We start from the raw sequence: 17,935 nt of genomic DNA, 5'->3' as shown, positions 1-17,935 counted from the left end.
TGAAACATATAACAGGTAAAACACACACAGTTATAAAGCAAATAAAACATGTAAAGTAGATGTAATAAATAAATCTAAACAGAAGTGTTACACTAGAGCAGGGGTGCCCAAACTTTTCCCTCTGAGGGCCAAAACTGGAACTCAATGGAGGGCCACGGGCCAAAATTAAACACTTATTGTATTGTATTATTAAGATGCAAAATGGTACTAGGATCCCAAGTTCCCTTAATTGAATATGTTTAACATACAGTAGTTAGCCCCTTATATCCCACCTGCTGAATACAATTGGGCTCATTTATGCAATTTATGCATTTCCAAGACTGTTTAGGGACCCCAGTATGTAGAAATATTAAAATACACCATTTTTAGAATAGGCAAAAATAACACATGTATACTGCATTCAAAGAACTGCATGTTTTCCCTAAAACTGCATAGGATTATAATAAAGTAGGCACGTCTGTAAAGGGAGATTCGTGGGTACCCATAGAACCCATTTACATTCACATATCTGGAGGTCAAAGGTCAAGGGACCCCTTGACAAATGGCCATGCTAGTTTTTCCTCACCAAAATTTAGCCCAACTTTAGAGCCTCCTTCCTGACAAGCTAATATGACATGATATGGTACTAATGGAGTCCTTAGGTTTTCTAGTTTCATATGATGCCACTATCTTCTAACCATAAACCCGAGCCTGGTACGGCCTCCAAAAGACAGTAAAGTCGGTTGGGTCTTTTAATTAAAAAAAAGAATTTGCTAACATCTGGCGGGCCAAATCAAACCTGATGGCGGGCCAACTTTGGCCCGCGGGCCCCACTTTGGACAGCCCTGCACTAGAGGTATAAAATATAAAAATAGATGTAATGTAAACAGAGGTAGTTGCACTTGTATAATAGGTAAGGTAGATGTAATAAATAAAATGTAACCAAAGGTAGTTGCACTTGAGGTGTATATTGCATCAAAGGATATATAACAAATGTATTTCACATTCAGTGTTTTCATATTGCACAGATTTATTGTTTGTTAAATCTGTGCAATATTAATACACTGCCAGGTCGAACCAACATGTTGAGCATCTGAAGACTTGGTTTTAAATATTTGTCTTATCTTTTTTTACTTTTGGGGTTATTTGCGACTAAATAAGCAAGAATCAAAGTGAAAGTAAAAAAAAAAAAAAATCCTTTGAAGAATACTTGTATCCAACATGCACACGTACCAATGGTGTGCCACACCTTGATAACCTGAGGTACACTCAGTGCTATGGAATCTGTTTCTGTGGGGGCGGAAGGAGATTTAATCTAGACTGAGTCACTGAGCATTTTCTAATGCTACGAAGGTGAACAGTCAGGGTTTTTAGTAACTTTTCGTCTTCAATACTAACCAGAACTTTTTCTAATGCCACCCCCAACTGCTAAACTTGGCATCAGACTCCATTAGGTGCATTCAGATAGAATGTGAGTTATATTCATCACACTTAATTTGTGTGAATCTGGCCACTGTAGTGTTTTGTAGGGGTTATTTGCCACAGCACTACAGGACGTTGCTCTGTCTTTGTGTCTTTGTGACTCAATTCTGTGAGTTTGCCAATCAATAAAAAAACCCTCCTAGCTGTTAATACTATGCTCTCTGCATGCCAGTGTCTGGACTATTTACACACAATCTGAGATGGTTTTGTCCAAGAAGTCATTTTTATGTGGGCGGGTGGGTGAGGGGTGGGTCTTGTTCTAGATAAATGATGTATGGCTACCTCAGGTCAGTTTCAGACAGGTAGCTAGCTGGTACCTTGGTATTTGTTGAGTGTAAATGACAGACTAGTGGACATTGTTGTCAGAATCCTCCATTAGGGTTTGATTTAGCATGGAATGAAATATGTGTGATTTAAATTGCACTGTGGCTGACACATTGGTATGAGATGGACAGCAAACAAAGAATTTCACAAGAAAATCAGTGATAGGAACTGAGTCAGTGAGGAAAACATTGTGTAGCGTCATCAGCCACAATTCCCACAAGTCCTAACAAGCTGAGACACACACACAAACACACACAGGCAGCATTGAGAAGAGCCTCCTCCCCGAAACTCCCTTCATTCCTCCCTCAAATATTATCCGTTTTTGTCTTTCAGGGTCAGTGCTGGCTCAGTCATGCGGTAGACCGAAACATCTTTCATCTATTTTATAGTAATAATCATAATAATAATTATAATTTTTCCCCCTTTTTGAACCTGCAGGTGTTGGTTTGCTTGAGTTTACAATGTTTCTTCAGTACAGTTGGTGAAACTCTAAACACAGGTGTCTTGGAGAGACAGAATTATTCATAGTGATTCTTTGTCTTTTGAGTTGTTCCTCTTTCTTGAGGTCAAAGTGTTAAGTTCCAGATTTATTGCTTGACTTTCCAGCATGCTTCTTCTTTGCTCAAGTCTTAGAGAAAATGATCACACTTCCCCTCGATTTCGTTCCCCTTTTCATTTTCCTAATGACGTAATAAATGTAAATCATGAAATCTTTCTGTGTTTGTCTTTATTGAGTGCAATCACTAGTTTCTGAGCATCAATCGCAGTTTGCAAAATGTGGGTCTTCTTATTGTTTCCAAATGGTTTTTCTACAAAATAAATAAAGAAAAAGAACCACCAGTAACATCCAACAACATGAATGTGTAACTTCCTTTTGTTTAAAAAAAGCACTTCAAACGCACAAGTTATATTTCTATTGCTTTGAAACTACATAACATGTCTTTAAATCAGCTCTGACTGTTTGTTTTCCTCCCGTCTGGGAAATCTTGCAGATGCTATCATGGAGCACCTGAGGACAAAGAGGGACATGATTTTTTTCAGATTACCTGTCTCATGCACTAGTTTTATAAAAAAAAAAAATTTGAATCATATAATTATTATTATATTATATATGCTTGTATACAAAATGCATATAAGCACACACACACACACACACACACACAGAATGAAATGTGTAAACAGTAAGACAATAGTGCAATGGTGCAGAGTGCTTAGGGAGCTGAAATAAATATGGAATGACTAATGTAACTGGTTGCTTTAGATACATGAGGTCGGTGGATAAGATAGTATAAACAGAGATGCTTATATCTATATTGGTAGTGATTATATTAACATGTTAAAGAACAGTGAGTATTTAAAATATGAAATATACAATTTACTGGTAAAGCGGATGTTTGGTGTTACAAAGTTAGTGAAAACTTTGACTTTCTACCAGAGAACAAATAACAAATAACATTTTAGAAATGTAAAAAGACACATCACTGCTTAGCTTTTCAAATGATTTACTGATGTGAGCACCACTAACTAAATTCCACTCACCTCCATAGGCCTTTCTCACAGCAGACATTTTGACTCATCGTGGTAGGAAAAGCACAGGTGTTATACTAGTAACACTAACTATGGCTCTGTTCTATTCAAGTGTCCCAGTGAGAGTGAGAGTGAGAGTAACAGCACACACAATACCAACACCCTGAAACTGAAGCAGCTAAACAGAATTTAACCATCATTCATTTATTTACACCTGTACTCGTCAACATGTTTTATGTGTGTTTTATATTTATATTATTATGTTGTATTGCGGTGGAGGCAGAAATCTCAGAGAATCTCAGAGAATCTCAGAGAATCTCAAAACCAGGACCAGTAAAGCCAAAACTACTGTATTTGCATGGTTAGCAAGGGGTGAGTACAAAAATAAGTCTTTTGTGATTTGGGTGAACTGACTTTTTAATAAAAAATATTTTTGTGTTGTTTTTACGTGGTCCCATTACCAGTCTTGGCAGGTATAGAACATTCAGTTATGAGGATGCAATGAGCCATGTCGCCTCACATATAGAGGAAAGATCGTGTTCACTCACTTGTCACCTGCGTTTTACAGTTGAAAGAATGAGCAGCAGATTTCCCTGCCAACTGCAGGCATGATGACTCACTGCACTGTACCGTACTGGTGCCCTTTAATGTAGGTCATAATGAAAGTGAAATGGAAAGCACAAGAATGGATGCCATGCTTAATGAGGGACATAAATATAAAATGAAAACTGGGTGGACAGGTTCTATCTGTCTTCCTGGGTGGTTGTCCACTGGAGGGAAATCACATTAACAAGTGAGATGATGATCCACATGCATTATGGGACAGTGAACGGACAGAATCTGAGCGATTGGCAAGAGTCAAAGTCGACATCAGTCTGGTGGTTTCACATTTAAATTTCAGGTTTTCCTCTGTGACCATCCAGTGTTTTGGAGGAGAAGTTTCAATCCACTCTGCCGTCAAATCACTTCACACACAACCACAATCACGTGTTCGTAGCTGTAGCAGAGTGTAACAGGAAACGACAGATCTTGACGGTGTGTATAAATACAATAACTTTGTATTTTATGTTATGCTGCGTTTAAATAACATGTTGTTTCTGGTTTGGTATTCTAGATTTAATAAGGAATTGTGACTCCTAGTAGGCTAATTGTTGTATGTAACTAATAAGCCACACAGATATCAAAGAGGGTGTCTGCCTACCGGACTGAAATTGGGAGCTGGTTCCACAGAAGAGGTAAGATATGATCTTTAAGATATGATGGTGCCTGGTCGTTTAGGGCTTTGTAGGCGAGGAGGAGAGAAATGTTGGACTGTAAACAGCTCTCAGGAAACACAAGTCCTCTGAGCTGAACTGCCTCAGTAGATTCTACTAATGATAAATGTCGCCCTCTGCTGTCAAACTGTGGTCTACACTTTTTTTTCTATTTCCTGTCATGTTTTCTTTTTTTAGTAGATTAGTTTCTTTCCACTCCAGGATCCAGGATAAATAACATGCCTGTTCGTAGTGATAGCCAATAATCCTGAAATAAGTGGATTGAAGTGAAATAAGGATTATCAGTAAATGTTTGAGGCCATTAAAGCCATAAAAATCAATAGAATTTAAGTCCCCCCTAAGGCCTAAACCCTGAACCCTTACCAATTTAAAGTGGCAGTAGGCAGTATATTTTGGCATCATTGGGCAAAAATCCCATAATAACCTTTCAGCATATTGTAATTCAAGTGTTCTGAGAGAAAACTAGACTCCTGCACCTCCTCATGACTCTGTTTTCAGGCTTTAAATAATCTAGCCTGTGACGGGAGACTTTGACCAATCACAGATCATTTCATTGAGAGAGCGTTCCTATTGGCTGTGCTCCGGTACTTGGCGTTCCTTCACCAGATTTCACAATGGCGGCGGCGTCACAAACTCTCTCATTTTACAGTTAAACCGTGCACTACGAGATGTTTCTGAAAACATTCGATGAGAGAAATAGGCATTAACGTAATATAATATTGATTCATCTTTGATCAGCGCTGCCTAGTTTGACCGTTTGGTCGGAGTTCGCGAGTGATTGACAGCCGGCTCTCATAGACGGCAGCTGGACAGCGGACCTCAGATCAGCTCTGACTGCTTGTTTTCCACCAGTATGTGAAATCTTGCAGATGCCGGTAGGAGCACCGGAGGACACAGAGGCACAAGATTTTTTTCAGGTTACCTGTTTCATGTATACTGTCACAATATAGCGACCGTTTTATAAAAATAACTTTTTTTAATCATATTTGCTCCAATCTCGCCTACTTCAGCTTTAACTGGTCAGTGCTTCAGTGCGACAGGCTGCAAGGGCTCAAAATGTTATAAATAGGAATGGGACAGCACTTAATTGTGACATAACATGTTACCTTGATGACGGGTTTGGGACCTTTTATTTTACATGTTTTACTTTCTTAAAATACATTATTATCATAAAAATATTAAGAAAATCAATATACTTTCCCATGACAGAGATAATGTGATTAATCTGATCAGACCAATGATTTCATTGTCATGACCTGATCTACTGGTATCCCATCAAAGGACAAAAGATCTGATTTTACCAAAAACTATTTTGTTTCAGCAACTTATGTTCATTTTCACTGGTTGGGTAATATGAAGGCTAGCTCACCATGTAGGTTATCTCATTAACTGTCCTCCTCTGCGTGAGAGTAAATGTGACACTTAAATGAACATACTGAAAACACACAGAAGATGTAATGGCTGCAGCTACACAACTAACCCCATAAACACCTTCCTACAGCAGGCAGTTGTACAAGGCTGATCTGGGCTAACTGTCTTCAGGGCTGATTAGAACGCAGTCCCCATGATCCTCCACATCATGATGAAGACTCGTCATGGTTCTCCTAGTGTAGACTGGAAACAATGTCACTCTTTCTACAGGAGATATTTGAATGAGGATGATGGTTTTGGTAATTTTCTCGATGATGTCATAGGACATGTGACAATACGCCATTTTAGGCACTTTTACAGGGATTTTTTCGAAACTCCTACTAGAGGATTCAACCTATCCACCTTAAATTTGGTCAGCAAAATCTCAAGACATTCACGATGCCAAATTGTGAAGCTTTTGTGTTTTCGTGAAACGCTGTTGCAATAGGGAGGCAGGCAAATTACATGTTTCGCAATGACACAGGAAGCTGTTGTAACTTGACTTTACATTGTCCAATCTGCCCCAAATTTCACATGCTGGATAAGAGTCCAGGCCTTAAGACTCATAGTCATAGCCCCACCTACTGACCACAGGAGGTCAGCCTTATGTGATGAAGATCATCCAATTTAAATGGTGGGAGCTACACATGATATACTATATTATACCTGATAACAGAAATAAGTTTTGTGTTTTGAGGGGAATTGTCACACTGACTGTATAGTCGTACACCACACACCAGTGTTCTAATCACTTACACTTAGATGGTCACTAAATTAGGTACCTGTACCTGTGAACGCAAATATCTTATCAGCCAATCATGTGGAAGAAACTCAATTAATAATGTCATGCAGACATGGTCAAGAAGTTTAGTAGTTGTTCAGACCAAACACCACGAATGTGATCTAGATGTCAGAGTTTGGTGTAAACAACATTAATCCATGGAGCCATCCTGCCTTGTCTCAACAGTTACTGCTGCTGCTGCTGTAATGACAGTGGTGTGGGGGATGTTTTGTTGGCACACATTAGGCCTCTTAATACTAGTTGAACATGGTTTAAATATCACAGTCTACTTGTTGCTGGCCATGTTCATCAGTTCATAGCCACAGTCTCTAGAATCAATCAAATGACAGCAGACAACAACAATATTTTATATTATTATTATTATTATTATTATTATTACGACTATTATAGTTAGTAGTAGTAGTATTGTTTTTATTATTGTGGTTATTATTAGTGGTAGTAGTAGTATTGTGTTATTATTGTGGTTATTATTAGTGGTAGTAGTAGTATTGTGTTATTATTGTGGTTATTATTAGTGGTAGTAGTAGTATTGTGTTATTATTGTGGTTATTATTAGTGGTAGTAGTAGTATTGTGTTATTATTGTGGTTATTATTATTATTATCATTATTACGACTATTATTATTAGTACTAGTAGTATTGTTTTTATTATTATTATTATCATTAATATTATTATTATTATTACGACTATTATTAGTAGTACTAGTAGTATTGTTTTTATTATTGTGGTTATTATTATTATTATTATTATTTCATAGATGTATGTATGGTGGTGTTTCCTTTAAGGGGCGTTTCAGGAAGTCAGCTGGTGCCAGAAACCACACAGTTACCGTCATCTCCCGTCAATCCCAGATTGAGGAAGTATCTCTTTGTGTGTGTGTGTGTGCTCCAGGTCCAGTTGTTCTCCAGACAGATGTTGGCCTTTTATGAAGACCCGTGTGTTGGGGGACTCGTCGCACTGTGGGAGATGAAATGACGTCACCATGCTCTTCAATGTCCTCTGCTTTCTAGTCGTCCTCGTCGTCCAAGGTAATTATTATTAGTGAGCAATCGTTAACAGTTAAGAGTCGGGGGTTTTCTGTAGCTCTTGTGTGAAGCAATATCCTTTCTCTGTGTGTGTGCGTGTGTCTGTGTGCGCATGTGTGTAAATGAATGTCCTAATTTAACCTCTATAGGCCCCTACCATTAGATAGACCAGGGATGTATTAAGAGAATATATATGAATATATAAATCTATAGATATAGACCCAAATAAAGCCGTCCTCTACTATGGGACGGGCTGTTATTAAACTACGAAGCCAGACTTCATGTCATGATGTCGGTAGAAGGTGAGTTGACCGTCACGTAGACCAATTTCAGCAAACATCCTGGTAGGATTTAATGCAAAAAAAATGAAGGTATCAAAAACACATTACTACTTTGCAGTTAAATAATCAACAATTATTTTATTCCAACAGGAGCAGTAAAGAATGCTTAGAAAAACACAACAGTATAACATGTACTCAGTGGTGGAAAGTAACTAAGTACATTTACTCAAGTACTGTACTTAAGTATAATTTTGAGGTACTTGTACTTTACTTGAGTATTTCCATGTTCTGATACTCCAGAGGGAGTTATTGTAGGGAAATACTCCAGAGGGAAATATTGTACTTTTTACTCCACTACATTGATTTAATAACTTTAGTTACTTTACAGATTCAGATTATTAATACAAAATATAATCAACTAATAAATGATGTATTATTATAGATTAAACTACCCAGTAGTATATAATAATAAATGATGTATTATTATAGATTAAACTACCCAGAAGTATATAATAATAAATGATATATTATTATAGATTAAACTACCCAGTAGTATATAATAATAAATGATGATGTATTATTATAGATTAAACTACCCAGCAGTATATAATAATAAATGATGATGTATTATTATAGATTAAACTACCCAGAAGTATATAATAATAAATGATGATGTATTATTATAGATTAAACTACCCAGTAGTATATAATAATAAATAATGTATTATTATAGATTAAACTACCCAGCAGTATATAATAATAAATGATGTATTATTATAGATTAAACTACCCAGTAATATATAATAATAAATGATGTATTATTATAGATTAAACTACCCAGTAATATATAATAATAAATGAAGTATTATTATAGATTAAACTACCCAGTAGTATATCATAATAAATTATGTATTATTATAGATTAAACTACCCAGTAGTATATCATAATAAATTATGTATTATTATAGATTAAACTACCCAGTAGTATATCATAATAAATTATGTATTATTATAGATTAAACTACCCAGCAGTATAATGAGCTCCACCATAACCAGCTGTAACATTAAGTGATGAACACATTAATGCATCAATAAGTATAATCCAATAATATACATTATTCTGCATAATGTGTACTTTTATGTTTGGTACTTTAAGTATATTCATTTATATTCATATTATATTATTTATATTATATTCAATGTGAATTCTTTAGTAAAACTTTACTAGTTATTAACGCTATGCCTGCTAGCTAACTTATATCTTTATCAACACCGACGACCCTCTACTGTGACTGGTCACTAAGTTAACCAACGGTGGTCTGTGTAGGCCTAACTACATCTGAGGTTAATGCTTTGAATTAATAAAACATTCACTTATTAAAACTAATTGGAGTCATGTCTCACAATGCTCCAAACTACACCAAAGTAAAGGTATAATATTAGAAATGTCGCTCCTAACTGGCAGCTTCTTGTGCTCCTAAAGGCATCATCTTTTTATTTGTAGTTTGACAAATCACACACATATATTTTTATGTGTAATTTAGTTAAACAAAACGCTTTTTTGTTGCGTCTCATGAGGGCAAAAAAGTTCAAACTCACACAATAAAAGCTCATTAAGGAGTTAAAAATGATATATTTGTATAGCTTTAGTGTTAAAAGATGATAAAGTGGATTGGAAATGATGGTCAAACCTAAAAAGTAAGACGCATCCTCTAACCACCAAATGGCATTAGTGGTGATGATTGTTGAAAAGAGAAAAAGCTTATTCGCTGCTCTGTCCATGTCCATTCCCATCCGTCCCAGGACTGTCTGAGGCGCCACCAGCACCGCCACAGGACATCCATGTTGATAAGTGGCTGCTGACATGGAATCCTGCCACTGAGGAGGGAGATGTCACCTACACGGTTCAGTACAGCAGGTGAGGTCTGATGCTTCTGGAGCTCGTTGCAGTGTGTGAATCTACGACCTGCATGAGAAGAAATCTGAACGCTTCTTAATTTCCTGTCTTGTCTGGATATATATACGTCAGGCAATTATTGCATTATCTTTCCCTTCTGTAGACTTTATAATCTACGCTTATATTAGATTATTATTGGGAGTATCAGTTGACTGGACCATAGAACTTCTAGCTGGTGTGCACATTTAAACACCAGGATCCAAGAGCCATTCAACCATTTTTTTATTCAGTGAGGATAATGGATAACGATGTTGATGATTTTTCTGTACAAAAAAACAAATGAAATCAATATATTGCCATGCCATTTCCACAATTAGAAATAATAAACAAGCAGTACATACGTTATCTTACATTATTAATACATCAACTTCTTAAGGGATGAAATACTTTCACATTCTCCACCCGGATCCTAATTATAACAAACACAAGTCTATACCAATTAACAAAATATACAACCGCTTTCTTCTAAAATGAACAGATTGCATTACTTACTGGGTTTGACTTTAGCTCACAGGTTAAGTGGCTTATATCACACAGCTCCAGAACAATACCGCGATCTATTAAGGAGTTGGATACACACATTAAAATTAGGATAGAGAACATGTAGAAATAACTCAAAGAATATAAACCGTATGTTGTCTAAAAAACAAATGATCAGAATCATTGTGAACAAACTTCCTGGGATGGCAGCATGGTCTCAAACAGAACACACCCAGCCTCTATACAACCTCCCCTTCAATTTTCATTTTCACTTAGAGTCAAACATACTGCATTTCCATTTTAATGGATGAAATGTGTTCTTGTGTGCACTTGTCCTCAGCTTTGACAGCGGTGTGTGGACGAATGTACCAGCCTGCGTCTGCATATCTTCAAATTCCTGTGATGTCATTTCCACCAAATCCAAACACGAGCAAGGCTGCATTCTGCTGCGTGTGCGAGCAGAGAGACGTGGGCTGCGCTCGACACCAGTCAGAGCCTGTAGCAGACACGGTAAGAAGAAACCACAACCTGCCATGTCAGCAGGGCAGTGTGCAGTGCATAACGGTCTCATAACGGTGTGCTCTCACTGGTAGCGGTTTAGTTGGTGCATTCTTTGTGTGAGAAGCTCTGAATGTATGCAATGTTTGATGCTGGTCTTTGATAATATCCTAAATGTAGCTCGAAGCAGAAAACACACATAAGACTCTCATATTGCCACAGTTGTTAAAAATCAAGCGTATTACACGGTTATGAGTGGTCCAACTGGGCTAATACTCAGACAGGAAATGACACCAGATAACGTCTGCTGTCTGTTTAGTGTGGTTTTCCATAGTTTGTGCATACTAAGTGCAGACCTCTACAATTTCAAGTCGAGGTGAAATGCGAGTTGTGGTGTGCCTTTCTGTTATGTAGTGTGAATGTAGGTGTTAACCAACTTAACCATGGCGTGAACCACATGGTGTGAAGTGTGTGGGGGTGGATCTGTCCTGATTTTGTCAACATTCAATGTTGTTCTGCTCTTCCAGGTGACTCCTGTACTCCTGACTTCAGTCTGACTGCAGGGCGTGGCATCCTGACTGTACAACTGAGTAGGAACCAGAGTTTTGCTCATGAACATGCATACAAAGCAAGATTCAGGGTTTACTATGGCAAGGAAGGAGAGCCCCTGAAGGTGAGAAAAACCTTGTCAGCTTAGCAAGGTACACATGCTGTTGCTTCCTGTTGTATGCATGCTGATGTCCACACTAAGCTAAGAGCTCCCTGCACACTAAACAAAAGGCTAAGTGTCGTCTTCTTCCTGTCATTTTGGTCAGCAAACAACAAAACTGTTGACGACAGCTACCGTGAGCAGCAGAGGGAAGGACAGAGTCTGCTGAGTCTCAGCTGGTTAAACCTCCGTCCAGTCCCCTCCTGCTCTCTACTCTATGTATACTGTGTTTTAATAATGCAACCAAATCACAGTGTAGTTCGGATTCAAATAGATTTTTATTCCCGTTGACAGACAACCAAATGATAATTAGTGTTTTGATAGTGGCTCATGATGCTACCTGTTTACCAGGCATTCCTGTGCTGACAAATCACTACTTTATAATTGTGAAGTGGTCTGACAAACTAAAAATGACAAATTAATGTCAACAACTGTATTGACTGATCGGTTATATTGAAAAATGAGCGATCACAGAGAGAGAGAGAAAGTTAGAGACAACAGGAAGTTGTGTTCTTTTTTTTAAAGTTTTTTGGAAGTCTTATGCCTTTTTAAAGGGACTGTTTGTAACTTTTTAAGTGTATAAATGTACCGGGTCGGGATCCTATATGCGCGCGCTCGCATGTGCGCGCTCGCATGTGGCCGCAGACACTGCTTCTCTGCCTGCCTTCACTCAGACACACACCGCGCATTCTCGCTGTCTCGCTCCACCTCTAGACGAGCGTGCGCGCTCACTACACACTGCAGAAGAGTTAGTTTAGCTCTGAGAATATCTAGTGAATGTACAGTGGACGTTTGTGCAGAAATAACTGCTGCAGCTCCTCCAGACCACAGAGGTTTTCCGTTTCTTGTGAAGTGACGGAGCTCCGCAGCGAAAAACGTTATCGCCTCTGTACTCTCTGGTCTAGCTCAGCTAAAAACACAAAATCACTGAATCCGTCAGCATGTTAGCGTGTCGTTCACTACTGAGTAACCGGTAATCGTAACCGATACAGACAACGTTATCTTCACTTCACCTCTCTACTCCACTGCGTGTGTGCGTGGAGAGGTGTTTCACCAGAGGATACTAATAATGATTACGTGAAATTTTATCAGCAACGCTCATTATTAATGAATATAGGGGAAACTGTGTTAAATATTGGCCTTGTGTCTGTAATATGTGTTAATGTCTCTTCAACAGCAGTATGAAGATAGTGTCGCCACGGTGACCATCCCTGGGCTGCAGGAGGGACAGCGGTACTGTACAGAGGTGCAGTATCTTTACTACGAAGACCCCGTCGGACTGCCCACCTGTAGCCAGTGTGCGGTCATCCTTGAGTCAAGTAAGACCATGTTTGTAGTTGCTGCTGCTGCTATGAACGTTTTTTCAGCCCAAAAATTGTGTTGAGACATTAAACAATCAAATTGGCTGTGTTGCTTGTTTTGACCTCGACAGATTTCCAAAATATACAATAAGTTTCTACTGTGATTCCCTGTCCTCCTGACAGCCAATGGTTTCAGTTCTAGTGCAGTTTCAGTTAACCCATCAGTAAACATTCATTACTTTGTTGCATGGAGATGCAGCTGCAAGCAGGGACCATTTAACAAAGTCTGCCACGATGCCGTATTTAACGAAGCAATCTCATCCAACATTTGAGAGTTGGCTGCAAAAAAGCATTAAAGTAAATGCTCTGATTTCAGGACATCAAACGTTAGCATAATAATGATTCGACTTGACTTGGTCATTTCTTGCATATATAGTAGGTTGTGGCAGTCGACTTTTAAGTCTTGAATATCAGAGCGTCCTTGAACGCACCAGGAAGTAAGAGTTGTAACAATTCTTGCAGATGTTGCTAGGATGTGCATTATTACCACACTGCATCGATGCAGAGTCGTCCACATCCAGTGCACCTTAGAATCAAGAAATTTCCACACCTCTAGTTACGACATGAACAACCAGCAGTACAGCCCTTTAAAAATCCAAACCAAGTGTAGAATCTTATTCTTTGTGTAATCTATTTTAAAGGTTTCTAGCTTTATATGTTTTAAAGCGCATTAATCCTCTGAAGTCAGAACATAATAAGAGTTGTAATGGAGAGTGTGTGTGTGTGTGTTTCGTCCATTTCCCAGAAAAAGACTACAAACAAACAGAGATAATAGTAGCTGTGGTCATCATCCTGCTCTGTCTGATTCCTGTGGTAGCATACTTCCTCATCTTCCAACGTGGGAAAATCAAAGAGTTGCTGCAACCTCCATACCACATCCCAGAAGACGTGAGCACCAACACTGACACGTTCACCACACAACCACAAGGTCACACCGTGTATACACTGTATATATCAGACTGTACGTTAGGTCAATGGGATCTATTTTTTAGACAGGAATATTTCATTGAATTTTGATCTGGAATATCCAGGCGGTCAGTGTTTCATTAGCGGATTGTATCAATGAAGCTGAAGAAGGGCGATAAATAAATAGTGGTTTTCTTCACAGTGATTTACTGGAGTTATGCAGAAGGAAACAGTTAGACTAGGTTGGTTGTGCAGAATAAAAGTTTCAGATGGAGCTGTTGTTTTCAGTTTCATTTCAGGTTTTGTCTCTTAACTTGCGGTCACTATTGCTGACTTTAATAAAAACATTAAAAAGGAAGTTAAATAATGGTGTCGGAGAACTTTCTTGTTGCTAAGGTCAATGCAAACGCAGGAAATCGACCAATGGTCTGCTGACAACTTAAAGTGCAGATGACGTATTCACAACAATTCACATGTAGTTATTAACGGTGTGCAACATTCAAGGTGACTGTTTTATTCAAATAAAGTTGACTGTTTTTTTTTTGTCTTCTCTCCTCTAGTTCTTCCTCGAACCACTTCCTGCGCATCACCGTCCCATCTCCACCACTGAGGAGCACTTGGATGTCATTACTTGCATTTCCCCAGAGTGCAGAGACTGAAAGCAGCCGCCCTCCACCTGCTTCTGCACTACACCTCCTCTTTGTGGCCTTCTTATTACGCTGTTCTTGGGATCAGACCTGAGGAATTGAACTGTTTGGAGACAAAGTCTGTCCCCACATTTATACCCGGTCTGCTCCTCCCTGAAGCCAGACTTTCTGCTGAGATGAATGTGGACTCAGGAAAAGTAACGTTTTGATTTCAAGTTGCCTGGGAAGAGGAACTCTTAATTTGACCTAGATTCAGTTGTCACTCCATGAGGGAAACCACTTGAGTTAATAGGGCTCCACACCGTGTTGTTATCCCCACTCTCATTCGGTTTAATATGGCTGCAAGAGTTCAAGGAAATTACAAGCAAAATGTAACATTAACACTGAGGTCCCAAGTTAAGAGAGATTTTCTAAATTTACATGAAAGTGTGCAAAAACACCTAGATAGGGACTGTGCTTGGTAGCATTTCTGCACCTTTTTATGAGCCTCCATATGTAAAATACTTCTAAATTCTAGGAGAAGAACTTGTTTGTGCCTACGCCACTAAAGAAAAAGTGCACTTTGCCCTGTCGACCAATGGAGAGCCACAGTCGACATAAATCAGCTCATTAGAAACAGTTAAACCCACAGCAGTGACAGGATCAGTGCCACGTGTACGTCTCCTTGACACTAGTTTTAGGGAAGATCACCACAGCTCCTTCCTTTTGAGCTGCTGATTTCTGAAAACGAAAACGAAATGGTGGTGCAGTGGTTAGCACTGTCGCCTCACAGCAAGAATGCCGCTTGGGGTCCTTCTGTGTGGAGTTTCTCCCCCGTGTTAGTGTGGGTTTTCTCCGGGTTCTCCGGTTTCTCCCACAGTCCAAACACATGCAAGTTAGGTTCATTGTTGACTCTAAATGTCCCATAGGTGTGAATGTGAGCGTGAATGGTTGTCTGTCTCTATGTGTCAGCCCTGTGATAGTCTGGAGACCTGTCCAAGGTGTACCCCGCCTTCGCCCAATGTCAGCTGGGATCGGCTCCAGCCCCCCCCACCCTCCGCGACCCTGAATGGGATAAGAGGTTGCAGATAATGGATGGATGAATGAATGAATGAAATAGTGTACAGTTATAATGTTTTGATGTGGTATTTGATCTTATTATAAAGCGTATCACTTCCATTTCTATGCACTTTTTAATAACAATCACAAAATTTTATCTTAATAGGCATTAAAAGAACCAGATTATCATAGCATTAACTAAGTTTTGTTTTATTTTGTCAAAAAACAACTCACACACACACAGATACAATCCAACTCGAGCTTGTTTCACAACTCCAAAACACCTGGTCAAATAGTCTTTTTTTTTCTCTTAGGAAGGTTCCTCATAGAGTGAAATGACCCAGAAGTATCTCAGCAGCAGCAGCCATGATAAGAGCTGTTTGAATCCTCTAAATTTTTCACCGGGTTGTCCACGTTAAAGATAAAATAATCCTTATTAATCCCACGGTGGGGACATTTGCAGCAAAGGGGATAAGTGCAGTAACAAGAGGCATCTGGTAAAAAAAAAGCAAGATAGGCCTGTAATAAATAGTTAAACAGTAAAAAAAAAAAAGCAAAATATAGTAAGTAGACAGACTGAAGGGTGAAATATTGATCTATTTAATTAATAATGCACACGAGTGAAGAGTTAGTTTTGGTGTGTGCGGTCTACTGGAGCAGTGTAAAGGGTAAAGTGTGAGAGTAGCAGGAAGGAAGGAAGGAGCTGAGGAATCTCCTTCACACCGTGGATGAAGAACGCACGGGGCGAAGCTTTTTGTACGCCATCTACAGAACATTGTAGTTTCATCACCCTGGCAGACCCATGTGTCATCCACCGCCATCACAATTACAGAGCCTCTAGTGTATAAATGCTGTCGGATTCTCTGAGCATCACGGCTGTCTTTTCCTAAATCCTTATGAACTCCCCTTCACATCTTTCCTTGACCTCATGACGTCTTCCATCGAGGTCAAGGAAAAGTGGTTAGGAAAAGACTTAAAATTTTTTTTTTTTTTTACTTTTCCACTGCAGTCCCGGTCTTTCATCTGTGTCTCATCATTTGAGCTCACTACGGGGGACTGATCTTCAGTCAGTCTTAAAGGGGACGCATCGTTTTCATTTTCAGGTTCATACTTGTATTTTGGGTTTCTACTAGAACATGTCTACATGCTCTAATGTTCATAAAACACATCATCATCCTGTCTGTCTGAATGTACCTGTATTCACCCTCTGTCTGAAATGCTTCATTTTAGCTCCTGTCTCTTTAAGATCTCCTCCTGAAAAAGCTCTGCTCTGATTGGCTAGAGAGAAAAATATGGTGCACCTTTACAAAGGTAATTCTCTCTGCTGTGGGCGGTATATTTTAATGAGCTTACAAAAAACTGATTGGGTACTATTATTTCATAGTTTGTGTGTTGGTAGGCACTCCAGATACCCAAATGGATGTGCACAAGCACTGAAATGATATTCTTTTCATGAGATGTCCCATTTAAATCAGTTAAGACAAAAAAAGGCACTTTTTTTTAGAACCAAAGTCATTGGCACATTGTGATTATTATATTTCTTAAAATCAGAAAAAGCAGAACACTACATCTTCAGGGTTCATCTTTATTCTGGAATCATACCGAAACCTATTCTGGCACCTGTTGGACTGTTTTTCAATCATGATCTTGCTTTTGTCTGGCTCTGCCATTATTGCCCGTTGCCATGGTTTTTCTCTACCCATCTCAACAGTGCCAAGAGTGTTTTGTACTTCTTTGAACATAATGTAATGATCCTCCACTTTCTGAGGTGACGAGTTCAATCATGTGTATCAGTTTGTTGGATGGTGCAGAGTTTGGTCCACGACGCCTAGAGTCTGACACTGACTCACAATAAATGTTTACTACTGTAAAGACTGAAAGCTTTGTGATTTGAGCTTATAAACAAGGATGTGTCATTTCATTGCAGGCCAGCTGGCTGGGTCACTCAGTCATCTAGTTGTGTCCTTTATGGAAATGTATAAATGGTTAGTTCACCTAAATCACAAGCGTTACTGGCCGGCTCTCTAGCCAGCGATCCCCGCAGGCGTGTCTATGAGACCACTCTAGAGAGAGCTCCAGCCATCGCAGGGTAATGTGAGCGTGTCTGGCCAAGTGTCTGGCAGACAACCCCTGCAGGGGCTCGCTGTCACGCCAGTTTGTGGAGCTTCTCAACTCCAAAAATGTCAATCAATTTTCGTAAAACTACCGATATTCGAAATCTACACAGTTGATTTC

General features: G+C 39.0%; 1 protein-coding gene and 1 long non-coding RNA gene across 7 annotated transcripts in view; one reads left to right on the top strand and one right to left on the bottom strand.

Moving 5' to 3' along the window:
* The window catches only part of LOC141782235 (uncharacterized), a 493,504-nt gene that overhangs the window by 453,765 nt on the left and 21,804 nt on the right, over positions 1 to 17,935 (bottom strand). The window lies entirely within an intron of this gene.
* ifngr2 (interferon gamma receptor 2) lies at positions 4,388 to 16,259 on the top strand. 6 transcript variants are annotated; one of them, XM_074658346.1, is made up of 8 exons: positions 4,388 to 4,547; positions 7,690 to 7,826; positions 9,908 to 10,022; positions 10,882 to 11,051; positions 11,567 to 11,712; positions 12,926 to 13,067; positions 13,855 to 13,997; positions 14,576 to 16,259. In XM_074658346.1, the coding sequence occupies exons 2-8, from the start codon at positions 7,781 to 7,783 to the stop codon at positions 14,672 to 14,674; spliced, it is 861 nt and encodes a 286-aa protein (XP_074514447.1). In that variant the 5' UTR covers positions 4,388 to 4,547; positions 7,690 to 7,780; the 3' UTR covers positions 14,675 to 16,259. The 6 variants fall into 6 exon arrangements, 2 of the variants coding, with proteins under 2 accessions (XP_074514447.1, XP_074514448.1); XR_012597080.1 differs by lacking the exon at positions 4,388 to 4,547 and having other exon boundaries at positions 7,634 to 7,826; positions 14,576 to 15,266; positions 15,730 to 16,259; XR_012597077.1 differs by lacking the exon at positions 4,388 to 4,547 and having other exon boundaries at positions 7,634 to 7,826; positions 14,576 to 15,266; positions 15,721 to 16,259.

This window comes from Sebastes fasciatus, chromosome 14, assembly GCF_043250625.1.
Source record: "Sebastes fasciatus isolate fSebFas1 chromosome 14, fSebFas1.pri, whole genome shotgun sequence".
NCBI lineage: Eukaryota > Metazoa > Chordata > Actinopteri > Perciformes > Sebastidae > Sebastes > Sebastes fasciatus.
The sequence above is the reverse complement of the archived record's forward strand: the minus strand, read 5'-3'. Positions and strand labels throughout refer to the sequence as shown.